The 14159-nt window shown below is 36.1% G+C and overlaps 1 protein-coding gene across 1 annotated transcript in view; it reads right to left on the minus strand.

Annotated features, from left to right (window-relative positions):
• DGKH (diacylglycerol kinase eta) overlaps positions 1–14159 on the minus strand; it is a 200060-nt gene that overhangs the window by 56757 nt on the left and 129144 nt on the right. Inside the window, exons 14-17 of the mRNA XM_036932386.2 lie at positions 8126–8208; positions 3092–3191; positions 1310–1583; positions 962–1072 (exon numbers count right to left, since the gene is read on the minus strand). Coding sequence (XP_036788281.2) covers positions 962–1072; positions 1310–1583; positions 3092–3191; positions 8126–8208 — 568 coding nt within the window. The remainder of the gene's footprint in view (positions 1–961; positions 1073–1309; positions 1584–3091; positions 3192–8125; positions 8209–14159) is intronic.

Below are 14159 nucleotides of genomic sequence, written 5' to 3' on the forward strand. Positions count from 1 at the left end.
GAAGTTCTCAGAACATAACCTCACTTTATCCAGTGCTCTGTGGCTCCCCCAAATCCTAGGGTGGTTCCTATGTTCCCACGCTGTGCAGGTCAAGCAGACACTGGACTCCAAGTGACCCTGGCTCAGGAGCTGGCAAGGGATCTGCCCCATGCCGAGCAGGAGTTCAATGAACTTCTCCTTCCTCCTTTGTTCTCCTTTGCTCTCTACCGTCAGAATGGCTGCTGCCACTCACTACTACTCTCACTTTAATGAATTCCTTCCTTACTTACACTTGTCAGATCTGTTCCTGAATTCTTTCTCCATTAGAGATAAGAACCCTCCCGGCCCAGGTTGAGGTTTCACCTAATACACAGGAAGAGACCTCCCCAGGTGCAGCTGCCTGACAACACAGAGATAGTTAATATTCTTTAAGTGATTACATATTAATTTCCAGGCAAAAATAATTTTAACAGAGATAGCACTGTAAATAGATGTCTTATGATTTTCAAGCTTAGTTTAGTGATAAGGATTAGCAACCATCTAGGCTTATCAATGGAACTGAAGGAACTGCTAAATTATTTAAATGCCAAATGTTATACATGTGGGGCCATCCGCTGTCATGATTCTCAAAGGAATCTAAAAGGCTCAAATAAAATAGGTTAAAATCTACTGATTTATGTGATTCTTCCCTGTTTCTTTAGGAAAATTAAAATATTTAGCCATGTTTGGTCCTATAATCTTTAGTTTATGATGATGATCTCTAGATTATATGATAAAAGAGGAATTTGGAGAGCACTTGACCATAGTCTAAATAATGTTACCTTTACTATTTTAGTACTCATGAATACCTAAGCTTTAACTTCTTTAAATCCTTGTTAAAAATAAAACATCAGTTTATTTCACATTGATAAGCCTTTTGAAAACTAAAAGCAGAACTGAATTTTTATCTAATTCCACAATAATGTTATCATAGTTTTCTTACCAGTTAATGATTCTTTCGCATCCTCATCTTTAGATTCATCTGTTTCTGTACTGTCATAATCAAATGATTGATTAACTGGGTCACAGGACTGAACTGTCTGGTCATCCATGACTTTAAGTAGTAAGAAGAGAAATATGTTTGGACAAGTAAAAATAAAATCCATAAACATTAATATACACTTAGGAAAACTGAAACATGAACCAAAAAGCATTTCATATTCACAAATACACACTAATTTTTAATACAAAATTTTCTCAAGTGTGTCAGGTCTGAGCAATATGAAATCCCATTGTGCTTGCAATAGGAATGGGGCTAACTTTTTCAAAATCTGATTTTGTTCATGCGTACCTTTTCTGGCTTCTTCAATGACCTGCCTCACTGCTTTCTCTAAACTGTTGGCCCTCAACATTATTTCCTTCGACCTGACAGCTTTCTGGGAGGAAGGTCTTGTAGTGTCATCCAGGAGCTGGTCCCTGCTTTCACAAAGGGATTCTTCGCTGGACGACTCCACAGGATCCTCTTCTACGATGACGGTGCTGATGGTTGGGAGAACTGGATCAGCCTGGGAGTCTGTGTGCAAAACCTGGAGCAGCTGTTCAAGCTTCTCATTTAGGACAGAACACTAAAAAAACAAAAATACAATAATGAAGCTCCATTTAGTGGAAATGGAAAATGACAACTTAAATGAATAGTTTCTGATTTTCGAGGAAAGATGCCTACATTAATGTTGATCACTAATTGGCTATTATGAATTAAACTCTATAGACAGCTGTTGGACTAAATAGTTAATTATTTGTAAAAATAGCTCAATTTCGTAAATTTATTGATACTTCTAGAACCATTCAGACTCCATGTCATAGGTGGAAATTTTTACTATCTTTGAATAGCTATTTTTCCTTAAAAGAAAACAAAAAACACTTTAAGTGACACATTACACAAAAATATATACATTACACAAAATTTGCTTTATATTATACAAAACACTGCATGAGCTTTTTAAAAAAGGTAATCAAGTTATCACACCATTTTGAGCATCGTAAACTGAAGCTCTGGCTGAGCCTTGGTAAGCTTACCTTCATAGTTGTGGTTTGCAAAGGAGTGAACAGGGCCTAAGGGATTTTTGGCTCAAAGCAAGAACAAAAAGGAAAATGCACAAGGATTCATAAGAAAAAAGAAAGATGCAGAAAGAAAAACACCTGGCCCTTGTTTCCTTCTGCTTGTCTGGAATTACCAGGGGTAAAGAAACACTTAGGACTGGGAAGCTGTGAGGCTACTGCCTAACACACCTTTTCTCTTCACACAACTTCCAGTCCTTTCCTCCTGCATTTACTTGTCTTTGATGACAAGCCAAGACAAAGTTACAGCAGAAACAGATAAAGAAGTGTGACTCGGAAGGGTTTTTGTTTTCTGAAGCTCTCCATAGAGTAGAAAAACAGGAGATAGAGGCTGAAAACTTCAAGCATGTTTATTTCTATTTTCTTTTCCTTCCGCTCAATTAAACTACCATCTTCGGCATAAATCTGGGGGAGATCATTCCTTTGCAAGCCTAAGATAGCCAAGCCTTTGTAAGCATGAGCAGATGAAAGCAAAGACAGTAGCTTTTAAGGTTTGGTACACTGTTCTAATTTTAGTTTCAGGAAGCTCATGAAGGGAAATAAAAAACCTATAAAGAAAAAGGCAATGTAAGAAACAGAACCCTGAAAGGGACAGAGCACCACAGTCTAGGGGATCCAAGGAACCGTGCCAGGTGGGAGCCTGACTGGCTGAAGTGTGCCTGGGAACGGAAGGCTGTTCCTCTCCCCACTGGAACCCCAGCAGCCCAGCACTTTCCCGTGAGCTGACTACCGCGCATTTCTCCTTCGAGATATTACTCCGCAGGAAAAGGGAGCTGAGTTATAAAGTTAACTTTCTCAGACGGTTTTCAGCAATGCAGTTTTCCTACACATTAAATGGTAACCATAAAATAGAATAGTATGTTTTTCAAACCCTTAGAGCTAATTCAAAAGTAATTTTTCTCTTGATTAAAGACATTTTGGCAGGAAAGCCACCTAATCCATTTAGCTGTGAAACACAGTTTAGTGTTAATATTGTCAGTAAAAAACTTCCATGCGCTGAACATGTCTCGCTTACTTTACTGGCCACAGCATCGGCTACAACAGCCTTTTCCAGTGTTTTTTCAAACGCCTTCTCTACTTTGGCAACGATGTCCTTTACAGTTTCACATAGTATCCTTTGAGGAAAAGAAATTGTGTAATTCAGTAAACTCGGTAGGCTGATTTGATTTCAAATATATTTAAAAGTAAGCACAATTAGGCAAACTGTCAAAAAATTGGGATCATTTGTATATACACCCATGATTCTATCTGCTGTGCAACATATCCTAGGAAGTTCAAGACGTTCTCAGTGATAAATGGATACTACACGAATAAACCTTGTTCCACATAATTTAAACAGGAGTCATTTTAAGGTTAAAATAAACCGTTCTCAATTATTTAAATTGAATTCTTGAGAAAAGTATTTGGAGATGTCATTAAAAAAATAAAAGCACTGTCTCCTGCACCTTATACATTTTCATAACAGAACTTGCAATGTTGAACAAATAAGGATAAATTGTCACTTATGTTGCAACTGTCTTATGTTGCAACTGTCGCTCTACAATTGTTATATGGGTACCTTGAAAGTACGTTGTTCCTGAAGAGGAAAGAGCTGGTATATTTGCTGGAAATCAATCTGCCACTTGCATTGAGTTCTATTCTCTGTAAAGCCATTCATTTTTTCCCCTTAAGATAACCAATTCAATAACATGCAAGACAAATTTAATTTAGGTCTTGTTAATATCAACAATATATGGTTTACTTGTTTAATTACATTTGCTTTTTTGGCAATAGAAATGGAGTAAAAGAAAATATAATCTGAAACACTAACAAAATCTGTCTTTCAAAAGTCTCCAGAAGTGGTGTTGAATTAAAAAAAACAGCCAACAGAATGGTATATGACCAACTTTTTGCAGTAAGGTTTTATAGTGATCCTGAAAACAAAAATCAGACATTTTAAAATAACAATATTTTTCTTGATCATTGATGTAGATTGAAGAATTTTAAGAAGGAAAAAAACAGGTTCCAGAAATTATTTTTTCCATTATACTCACAATTTTCTCTGGTAATGTGAGTGACATAATGGTTAAATTTTTAGAAGCTTAAGTATTATGAAATAGAGCCATTCAATAGATACGGGAGACAGACAGACAGACAGACACAGATACACACACACACACACACACACACACATATACGCTCATTCTTCCAAACCTTTACATTTGTCATCTAATAAATCAATTAATTACTCTTAACAATTTTTGTGTAGTTTGTTGGTTTTTGGCAACCATTTCTAGATTTCACTTGGACAAAATGTAGTACTTCCTAATCTCTAGTCTTTTGGTTCAAAATTCTACAGAGAATTTAGCTTGCCATTTACTAGAGATGCTTCATGTTATTCATGTCAGGTTTTGTCTTTTGTTCATGTATAATAGTTTTATGGAATTTCTTGAAATGTTAAGGCAGGCTATAATGATACTTGTAAATCACCTTTAATTACTGAAAATTCACTTTTCATCTGATAAAAAAAAATTCTAACCAGATATTAAAGGTGACTTACAAGTATCAGTGCATAATTTATAAAAACCCCTAGTTACCTATGTGTTTGGAGGAAAGATTCTAACTACATGTCTTACCTCATTTATTCAATGAGGATATTGCCTAAATTATCTGTAAGATAGATTCTAAATCTAAAATTCTGTGGTTCTGTGACAATGGTTCCATTCGTATTATTTTTTCCTGTTGATGATCCCATTTTCTGAGATTTTGCCTAGAGAATAGACTGCATTTATTTAATAACATTGTTTTTTATTTTTATTAGTAAGTGACATCTGTAATTGCACATTAGTGATTCTGATTCTCAGAAGAGAATTCATGCTACCATACTGCACTGACAAAATTCCGGTCAAAGTCAAAGAAATGCTGACATTTGGTTATCCCATACTAACTTCATTAGTTAGCCTAACATATTAGCTATACTAATGGATATAAATTTTCCATTTTTCTTTGCAACATTAAAAAATTTTAAAAACAGTGTAGGCTACTGGGCATTACAATTTAGGAAGCAAATATAAACATGCACAAGAGGGCTAAAACGTTCTGCCTTAATACTGTATCATTCAATCAGTAGATGGCACTAACAAAAGAAAGGAATTCTTTCTCTCAGTAGTTACAAGAATGTGTATGTGAGTATGTGCATGTGTGTATTGTTTTTTTTAATCACTAAGTTGTACCTATATGACTTAGGCATTTCAGTGGGGTATGTCATGCCTCAATAACAAATTTTATTTAAAGCAAAGAGATTACAGATTTTACAAGTCTTAAAGAGGTATATAACCCAAATGCAGTAGGTAAATCTTGTTTGGAGTTTGAGTTGAATAAATCAAGTGTTTAAAAATTTTTTTGAAGATAATTAGGGGAAATGGAATAGGATAGAGTAATAAAGATGGTCTTGGAGCATAACTATTAATTTATTAGGTTAGAAAAGATTATTAGGTATATATAATGAACATGGACTAAAATGGTTTCTGGGATCTGCTTAGAGATATTGCAGCAAAAGAAAATGGGGAGTAGATGGTAAAATGTTAAGTTCTAACACTGACTGATGGGCGCGAGGGAAATCATTATACCAGTCTCTCTACTTTTATATATGTTTGAAAATGTACATAACAAAAATTAAGTTAAAACCAAGTGTATTACTGGTAAAAAGCTATTTTATATTGCCCTCTCTTTTCTCTCTTGAACCTCTTTACGGCAAATCCTCTAGGATTTTAATCTAAGGTTGGAAAGGCCAGCTGGCAGGCCTGGGAGCAGAGGGACAAGAAGGGACCAGGGCTGGAAAAGAATTGGCTTAAAGAAAAATGAACCCATCCGAGAGAGGAATCCAGGGCGGAAGCTGAGGGTGGAATCTAGACAAGGACCCGGTTAAAACCAAAGACAAATTTTGACATGTTATTCGGTAAATCATGAGGTGATGATACCATAATTTAATACAGCACTCTGTAGTTTATAAGCTCTATATTTATTTCATGAGTCAACTTAATTCTCCTAACGGTTCCTTGAGGGAGCTAAAACAGATATAGATCACAAAGCTAGCAGACGGACGGACCTCAACCAGGACCTCAGACTTACTCTTACTTAGGACAACACCATGACTTACTCCAGTGGTTTTCAAGCTGTTTTCCAGAAATACGTCAAGGATTCCACAAATGCTTGATTTACATTTCATTTAGAAATATAGGATATAATTTTTTATATGTTCAAATAACCATTAGTGATATTAGAGAGAATTAGTGAATTCTTATGCTTGAGAATTCACTGTTTTTTTTAATGTGCAAATCTTGGGACTACATTTGATGCAGTTCCCAGTTATTTCTGGGGATTTTTAGTTACATGGTTATATGGAAATTGTCTTCCGTTACATAAAAATGTCATTTGATGCTGGAAACTATATTGAATATAAAACTCTGTCATCTATAACCTTATTGCTTAATTTTTCTCATAAATAACTAATAATTTAATACAATCCAATTATTAATGTCAACAAAATAGAATTTTAATTTTTTAATATGGAGATTCTATGTAAGATTTTATTTGAAAAAGGACAATCTTTTTATTAGTCAGTTTTACCTCAATAAAAAAACAAAAATTAAAAGATACATAAAATGTATAGGAGTCAGTAATCAAACACATCAAACACTGAAAGGCCAATATCAAGGCTTTGCTAACATCCAATCTATGAAAGGCCAGATAAAATATTTACTTAACTGTGTTAAAGAGCAATTCTTTCATAACTTGTTATACCTTTAAAAGTTTCCATTTCAACTTTGTCTCTTTTCTAGCCATAGTCTCTAAAATGTCTTATAAAGAGGCATTTGATTCATAGTTCAAGGGTAGCAAAGGCAAATGTCTTTTTTGTAGAATTAATTTAGGAAGTTACTTTGATATATGAATTTGGCCTGAGATAAGAAAGACAATAGGGAATGATGAGGCCCTGGACAAACTGGAAATTTGTATATTTCACCATAATGCAATACAGTACATTAAAAAACCACACAAGAACAAAAAGCTAACAACTGCCCACCCAACCAAGAGAGTCTGTGTCCACCCATCTGGGCAACCAGTGTGCTTCCCTTGCCTTAAACCACTCAACTCTTTTCCCATTGCTCAGTGTTATTTCCTATTCCTGGGGGTCATGGCACCATAGCAATGATCACCACACTTTTGTGCTTTTGTCACAAGCAAGTTTGTTTATAATGATTTATCTTGCCTTTCCTTGACTTCTTTGCAAATTAAGTACATAATACACTAAAGCCTGGGTATATTTTCCTCCACCACTTCCCCACTCTCTTTCTTTCCTTTTTCTTCCTTTTCTCCTCTTTCTGTATAAAAGTGTATGTCCTTGCTAGCCAGAATCCTACAGTATGCTTTTACTTTTGCTCATCATTGGAAATTTCAGTGGATTTCGACCCTTTCTCTAGCTGACTTTCCAGTTCTTATGACATCCATATAGAATGCCTCAAAACTAAATTCTAAATTCCAGCCAGACAACATTTGGGATAAAACATTGGCTCCTGTACAGAATCAACATAACTAAAATCTGGTAACTTTGAATTAAAATACAATTATGTAATTTAAACATGCTTATAAATGTCATTTTGAAAAACCTCATCAATATTTTCCTTTTCCTGATGTAAACAGCTCCTAAATAGTACTCTTTATAGAAATAATGAATTACAGTGAATGTATTTCTCACATTATAATTAATCATAAGTGTGTCTCTAAATAGGAACTTAGATTAGTTAAACTTTAAACACTTATTGCACCTTTTTTGACAAAAATATTTCAAGTTAAGCTTCAAAAAATACCCTCTAAATATACTCTATTGCAAATAAGATGCTAAAGTGATTTTCAAAAATAGACAATGCAAAGTTAGTGTATCTAATTCTGTAAGCTATTTCACAAATTTTTTTGTAAAATAAATCACAAAGAAAAGACATAAATGGTAGAAACCAGTTTTTCTTTCATTTTCACCATATAATTATTTCATGATTTCAACTCCATAACTCACTTGGCAGATGATATGACCACCGCGTGTTCATCAGAATTGAGGATTTTTGTAAGATGAGCTGCAACTGAATCTTGACAAGCTATCTGAAAAAATAAAAAACCTACACTATTATTGTCGCTCGCATTTACACGACTTGGTTATTACTGCTTCAAAAATGAGACATTTTTACACAAAATCAACAAATACTTCCTTTCTGTGAAAGGTTTTTTGTTTCTGGAATTTTTTAATTTACAGTCTTAGAAAAATCCATAAACTCCATTAAAATTTAATTTAATATCAAATAGATGAATATATAAAGAGCCCCTATAAGTCAGTAACAAAAAAAGCCAGACAATCAAATAACAAATGGGCAAAATAGTAGAAATCTAATGAGGAAGATACACAAATGGGCCATAAACAAATGAAAAGGTGACCAGCCTCATCAGCCATCAGGCAAATGCAAGCTTAAACCACATGCCGTACCACCATGTATTTTTTTTTTTTTTTTTTTTTTTTAATAATAATTATTTTTTATTGAAGGGTAGTTGACACACAGTATTACATTACATGAGTTTCAAGTGTACAACACAGTGGTAGAACATTTATATACATAATTCTAGGTTCCAGCTATCACCCTACCAGGCTGTTACAATATCTTGACTATATTCCTTATGCTATACATTACATCCCGGTTACTAATTTATTTTACCATTGGAAGTCTGTCCTTTTTTTTTTTTTTTTTTTTTTTGTGAGGGCATCTCTCATATTTATTGATCAAATGGTTGTTAACGACAATAAAATTCTGTATAGGGGAGTCAATGCTCAATGCACAATCATTATTCCACCCCAAGCCTAATTTTTGTCAGTCTCCAATCTTCTGAGGCATAACAAACAAGTTTTTACATGTAGAACAAATTCTTACATAATGAATAAGTTACATAGTGAACAGTACAAGGGCAGTCATCACAGAAACTTTCGGTTTTGCTCATGCATTATGAACTATAAACAGTCAGTTCAAATATGAATACTGATTTGGTTTTTATACTTGATTTATATGTGGATACCACATTTCTCTCTTTATTATTATTATTTTTAATAAAATGCTGAAGTGGTAGGTAGATACAAGATAAAGGTAGAAAACATAGTTTAGTGTTGTAAGAGAGCACATGTAGATGATCAGGTGTGTGCCTGTAGACTATGTGTTAATCCAAGCTAGACCAGGGCAATAAAACATCCACGTATGCAGAAGATTTCTCTCAGAACGGGGGGGTGAGGTTCTAAGCCTCACCTCTGTTGATCCCCAATTTCTCACTTGATGGCCCCCCTGCGACTGTGCCTGTCTTAGGTTGTTCCTCCCTTGAGGAATCTTACCCGTCTCTGGCTAACCAGTCATCTTCCGGGGCCATACAGGGAAATGTGAAGTTGGTAAGTGAGAGAGAAGCCTTATTGTTTGAAAAAGTTAGCTTTTTACTTCTTTGCATATTTATGCCCTGTGGCTTCTGTGCCCAGCATTTGTCTTGAGGTATCTTTACCACTTGGAAGAATTATGATACTCGGTAAATTTGATATGAGGCACGAATTCTATTTAAGGGTTGTAATTAGGAAGGAAGAAGAAAAGCTATAGAAGTAGCAGGCGGAAGAAAACATGGGAAGATTGATTATTTCTTTGATATATCTTCTTGTAGAGTAACTTCAGCATGTATAGGTTTTAAGCTACTACTTAAATTGCACACACACATTAACATAATAGGAGTATAGTTACATAACCAAAGCATATCTGTAATTACCAGCCATCTGCAGTGAAACCAAGGAAACCAGTTAGGCACCTTAGGCATTTGTGAAAACTTATCTATGATATGGTGGATATTGTCCAAATGAACTTGAACAGTCTGAGAGAAATCAGACAAATTAAAACAACCCATTTCTGGGGACTGTTCACATGCCATATGTTCTTTTAACAATAAATAGTTTGTAGTTGTAAGACTTTGGAGCGCTACAATTTGCACTTCTCCAAATTCTTGGTTGAGTTCCAACAGTATAGATCCAGTCCAATTTTGTTGTTTTACTGTATGCACAGGCCAGCTTAGATATCTCCTTCCTCATTCCCATGGCAGGTCCAGGAACTGGTGGGATGAGTGCATCTACAGCTGTAGCAGTGCGTGGATCTTTGTTGGGGTTTTTTGATGATCATCTTCTGGCATGAGTCTTCCAGAGGGTGCAGATGTTGGAAGTTCTTTTTCATATCGTATCTTAGTTCATTTTCGGGGTAGCCCAATTAGGCTTTGATCCTCTGTATAAACACAAACAGACCCTTTGCCTACACTTTTATATGCCCTTTATACCCTTGTGTAGAACTCGTTGGAGGTTACCACACAGGAACTGCCCTTTTTTTTTTTTGCTATCACTAATCTACACTTACATGACGAATATTATGTTTACTAGGCTCTCCCCTGTACCAGGTCTCCCCTATAAACCCCTTTACAGTCACTGTCCATCAGCAGAGCAAAATGTTGTAGAATCACTACTTGCCTTCTCTGTGTTGTACAGCCCTCCCTTTTCTCCTACCCCCCCATGCATGTTAATCTTAATACCCCCCTACTTCTCCCCCCCTTATCCCTCCCTACCCACCCATCCTCCCCAGTCCCTTTCCCTTTGGTACCTGTTAGTCCATTCTTGAGTTCTGTGATTCTGCTGCTGTTTTGTTCCTTCAGTTTTTCCTTTGTTCTTATATTCCACAGATAAGTGAAATCATTTGGTATTTCTCTTTCTCCGCTTGGCTTGTTTCACTGAGCATAATACCCTCCAGCTCCATCCATGTTGCTGCAAATGATTGGATTTGCCCTTTTCTTATAGCTGAGTAGTATTCCATTGTGTATATGTACCACATCTTCTTTATCCATTCATCTATTGATGGACATTTAGGTTGCTTCCAATTCTTGGCTATTGTAAATAGTGCTGCAATAAACATAGGGGTGCATCTGTCTTTCTCAAACTTGATTGCTGCATTCTTAGGGTAAATTCCTAGGAGTGCAATTCCTGGGTCAAATGGTAAGTCTGTTTTGAGCATTTTGATGTACCTCCATACTGCTTTCCACAATGGTTGAACTAACTTACATTCCCACCAGCAGTGTAGGAGGGTTCCCCTTTCTCCACAGCCTCGCCAACATTTGTTGTTGTTTGTCTTTTGGATGGCAGCCATCCTTACTGGTGTGAGGTGATACCTCATTGTAGTTTTAATTTGCATTTCTCTGATAATTAGCGATGTGGAGCATCTTTTCATGTGTCTGTTGGCCATCTGTATTTCTTTTTTGGAGAACTGTCTGTTCAGTTCCTCTGCCCATTTTTTAATTGGGTTATTTGTTTTTTGTTTGTTGAGGCGTGAGAGCTCCTTATATATTCTGGACGTCAAGCCTTTATCGGATGTGTCATTTTCAAATATATTCTCCCATACTGTAGGGATCCTTCTTGTTCTATTGATGGTGTCTTTTGCTGTACAGAAGCTTTTCAGCTTAATATAGTCCCACTTACTCATTTTTGCTGTTGTTTTCCTTGCCCGGGGAGATATGTTCAAGAAGAGGTCACTCATGTTTATGTCTAAGAGGTTTTCGCCTATGTTTTCTTCCAGGAGTTTAATGGTTTCATGGCTTACATTCAGGTCTTTGATCCATTTGGAGTTTACTTTTGTATATGGGGTTAGACAATGGTCCAGTTTCATTCTCCTACATGTAGCTGTCCAGTTTTGCCAGCACCACCTGTTGAAGAGACTGTCATTTCGCCATTGTATGTCCATGGCTCCTTTATCAAATATTAATTGACCATATATGTCTGGGTTAATGTCTGGATTCTCTAGTCTGTTCCATTGGTCTGTGGCTCTGCTCTTGTGCCAGTACCAAATTGTCTTGATTATTATGGCTTTATAGTAGAGCTTGAAGTTGGGGAGTGAGATCCCCCCTACTTTATTCTTCTTTCTCAGGATTGCTTTGGCTATTCGGGGTCTTTGGTGTTTCCATATGAATTTTTGAATTACTTGTTCCAGTTCATTGAAGAATGTTGCTGGTAGTTTCATAGGGATTGCATCAAATCTGTATATTGCTTTGGGCAGGATGGCCATTTTAACGATATTAATTCTTCCTAGCCACGAGCATGGGATGAGTTTCCATCTGTTAGTGTCCCCTTTAATTTCTCTTAAGAGTGACTTGTAGTTTTCAGAGTATAAGTCTTTCACTTCTTTGGTTAGGTTTATTCCTAGGTATTTTATTTTTTTGGATGCAATTGTGAATGGAGTTGTTTTCCTGATTTCTCTCTCTGTTGGTTCATTGTTAGTATATAGGAAAGCCACAGATTTCTGTGTGTTGATTTTGTATCCTGCAACTTTGCTGTATTCCGATATCAGTTCTAGTAGTTTTGGGGTGGAGTCTTTAGGGTTTTTTATGTACAGTATCATGTCATCTGCAAATAGTGACAGTTTAACTTCTTCTTTACCAATCTGGATTCCTTGTATTTCTTTATTTTGTCTGATTGCCGTGGCTAGGACCTCCAGTACTATGTTAAATAACAGTGGAGAGAGTGGGCATCCCTGTCTAGTTCCCGATCTCAGAGGAAATGCTTTCAGCTTCTCGCTGTTCAATATAATGTTGGCTGTGGGTTTATCATAGATGGCCTTTATTATGTTGAGGTACTTGCCCTCTATTCCCATTTTGCTGAGAGTTTTTAACATGAATGGATGTTGAACTTTGTCAAATGCTTTTTCAGCATCTATGGAGATGATCATGTGGTTTTTGTCTTTCTTTTTGTTGATGTGGTGGATGATGTTGATGGACTTTCGAATGTTGTACCATCCTTGCATCCCTGGAATGAATCCCACTTGGTCATGGTGTATGATCCTTTTGATGTATTTTTGAATTCGGTTTGCTAATATTTTGTTGAGTATTTTTGCATCTACGTTCATCAGGGATATTGGTCTGTAGTTTTCTTTTTTGGTGGGGTCTTTGCCTGGTTTTGGTATTAGGGTGATGTTAGCTTCATAGAATGAGTTTGGGAGTATCCCCTCCTCCTCTATTTTTTGGAAAACTTTAAGGAGAATGGGTATTATGTCTTCCCTGTATGTCTGATAAAATTCCGAGGTAAATCCATCTGGCCCGGGGGTTTTGTTCTTTGGTAGTTTTTTGATTACCTCTTCAATTTCGTTGCTGGTAATTGGTCTGTTTAGATTTTCTGTTTCTTCCTGGGTCAATCTTGGAAGGTTATATTTTTCTAGGAAGTTGTCCATTTCTCCTAGGTTTCCCAGCTTGTTAGCATATAGGTTTTCATAGTATTCTCCAATAATTCTTTGCATTTCCGTGGGGTCTGTCGTGATTTTTCCTTTCTCGTTTCTGATACTGTTGATTTGTGTTGACTCTCTTTTCTTCTTAATAAGTCTGGCTAGAGGCTTATCTATTTTGTTTATTTTCTCGAAGAACCAGCTCTTGGTTTCATTGATTTTTGCTCTTGTTTTATTCTTCTCAATTTTATTTATTTCTTCTCTGATCTTTATTATGTCCCTCCTTCTGCTGACCTTAGGCCTCATCTGTTCTTCTTTTTCCAATTTCGATAATTGTGACATTAGACCATTCATTTGGGATTGCTCTTCCTTTTTTAAATATGCTTGGATTGCTATATACTTTCCTCTTAAGACTGCTTTTGCTGTGTCCCACAGAAGTTGGGGCTTAGTGTTGTTGTTGTCATTTGTTTCCATATATTGCTGGATCTCCATTTTGATTTGGTCATTGATCCATTGATTATTTAGGAGCGTGTTGTTAAGCCTCCATGTGTTCGTGAGCCTCTTTGCTTTCTTTGTACAGTTTATTTCTAGTTTTATGCCTTTGTGGTCTGAAAAGTTGGTTGGTAGGATTTCAATCTTTTGGAATTTACTGAGGCTCTTTTTGTGGCCTAGTATGTGGTCTATTCTGGAGAATGTTCCATGTGCACTTGAGAAGAATGTATATCCCGCTGCTTTTGGATGTAGAGTTCTATAGATGTCTATTAGGTCCATCTGCTCTACTGTGTTGTTCAGTGC

This window comes from Manis pentadactyla, chromosome 17 (genome assembly GCF_030020395.1).
Source record: "Manis pentadactyla isolate mManPen7 chromosome 17, mManPen7.hap1, whole genome shotgun sequence".
In the NCBI taxonomy this organism is placed as follows: Eukaryota; Metazoa; Chordata; class Mammalia; order Pholidota; family Manidae; genus Manis; species Manis pentadactyla.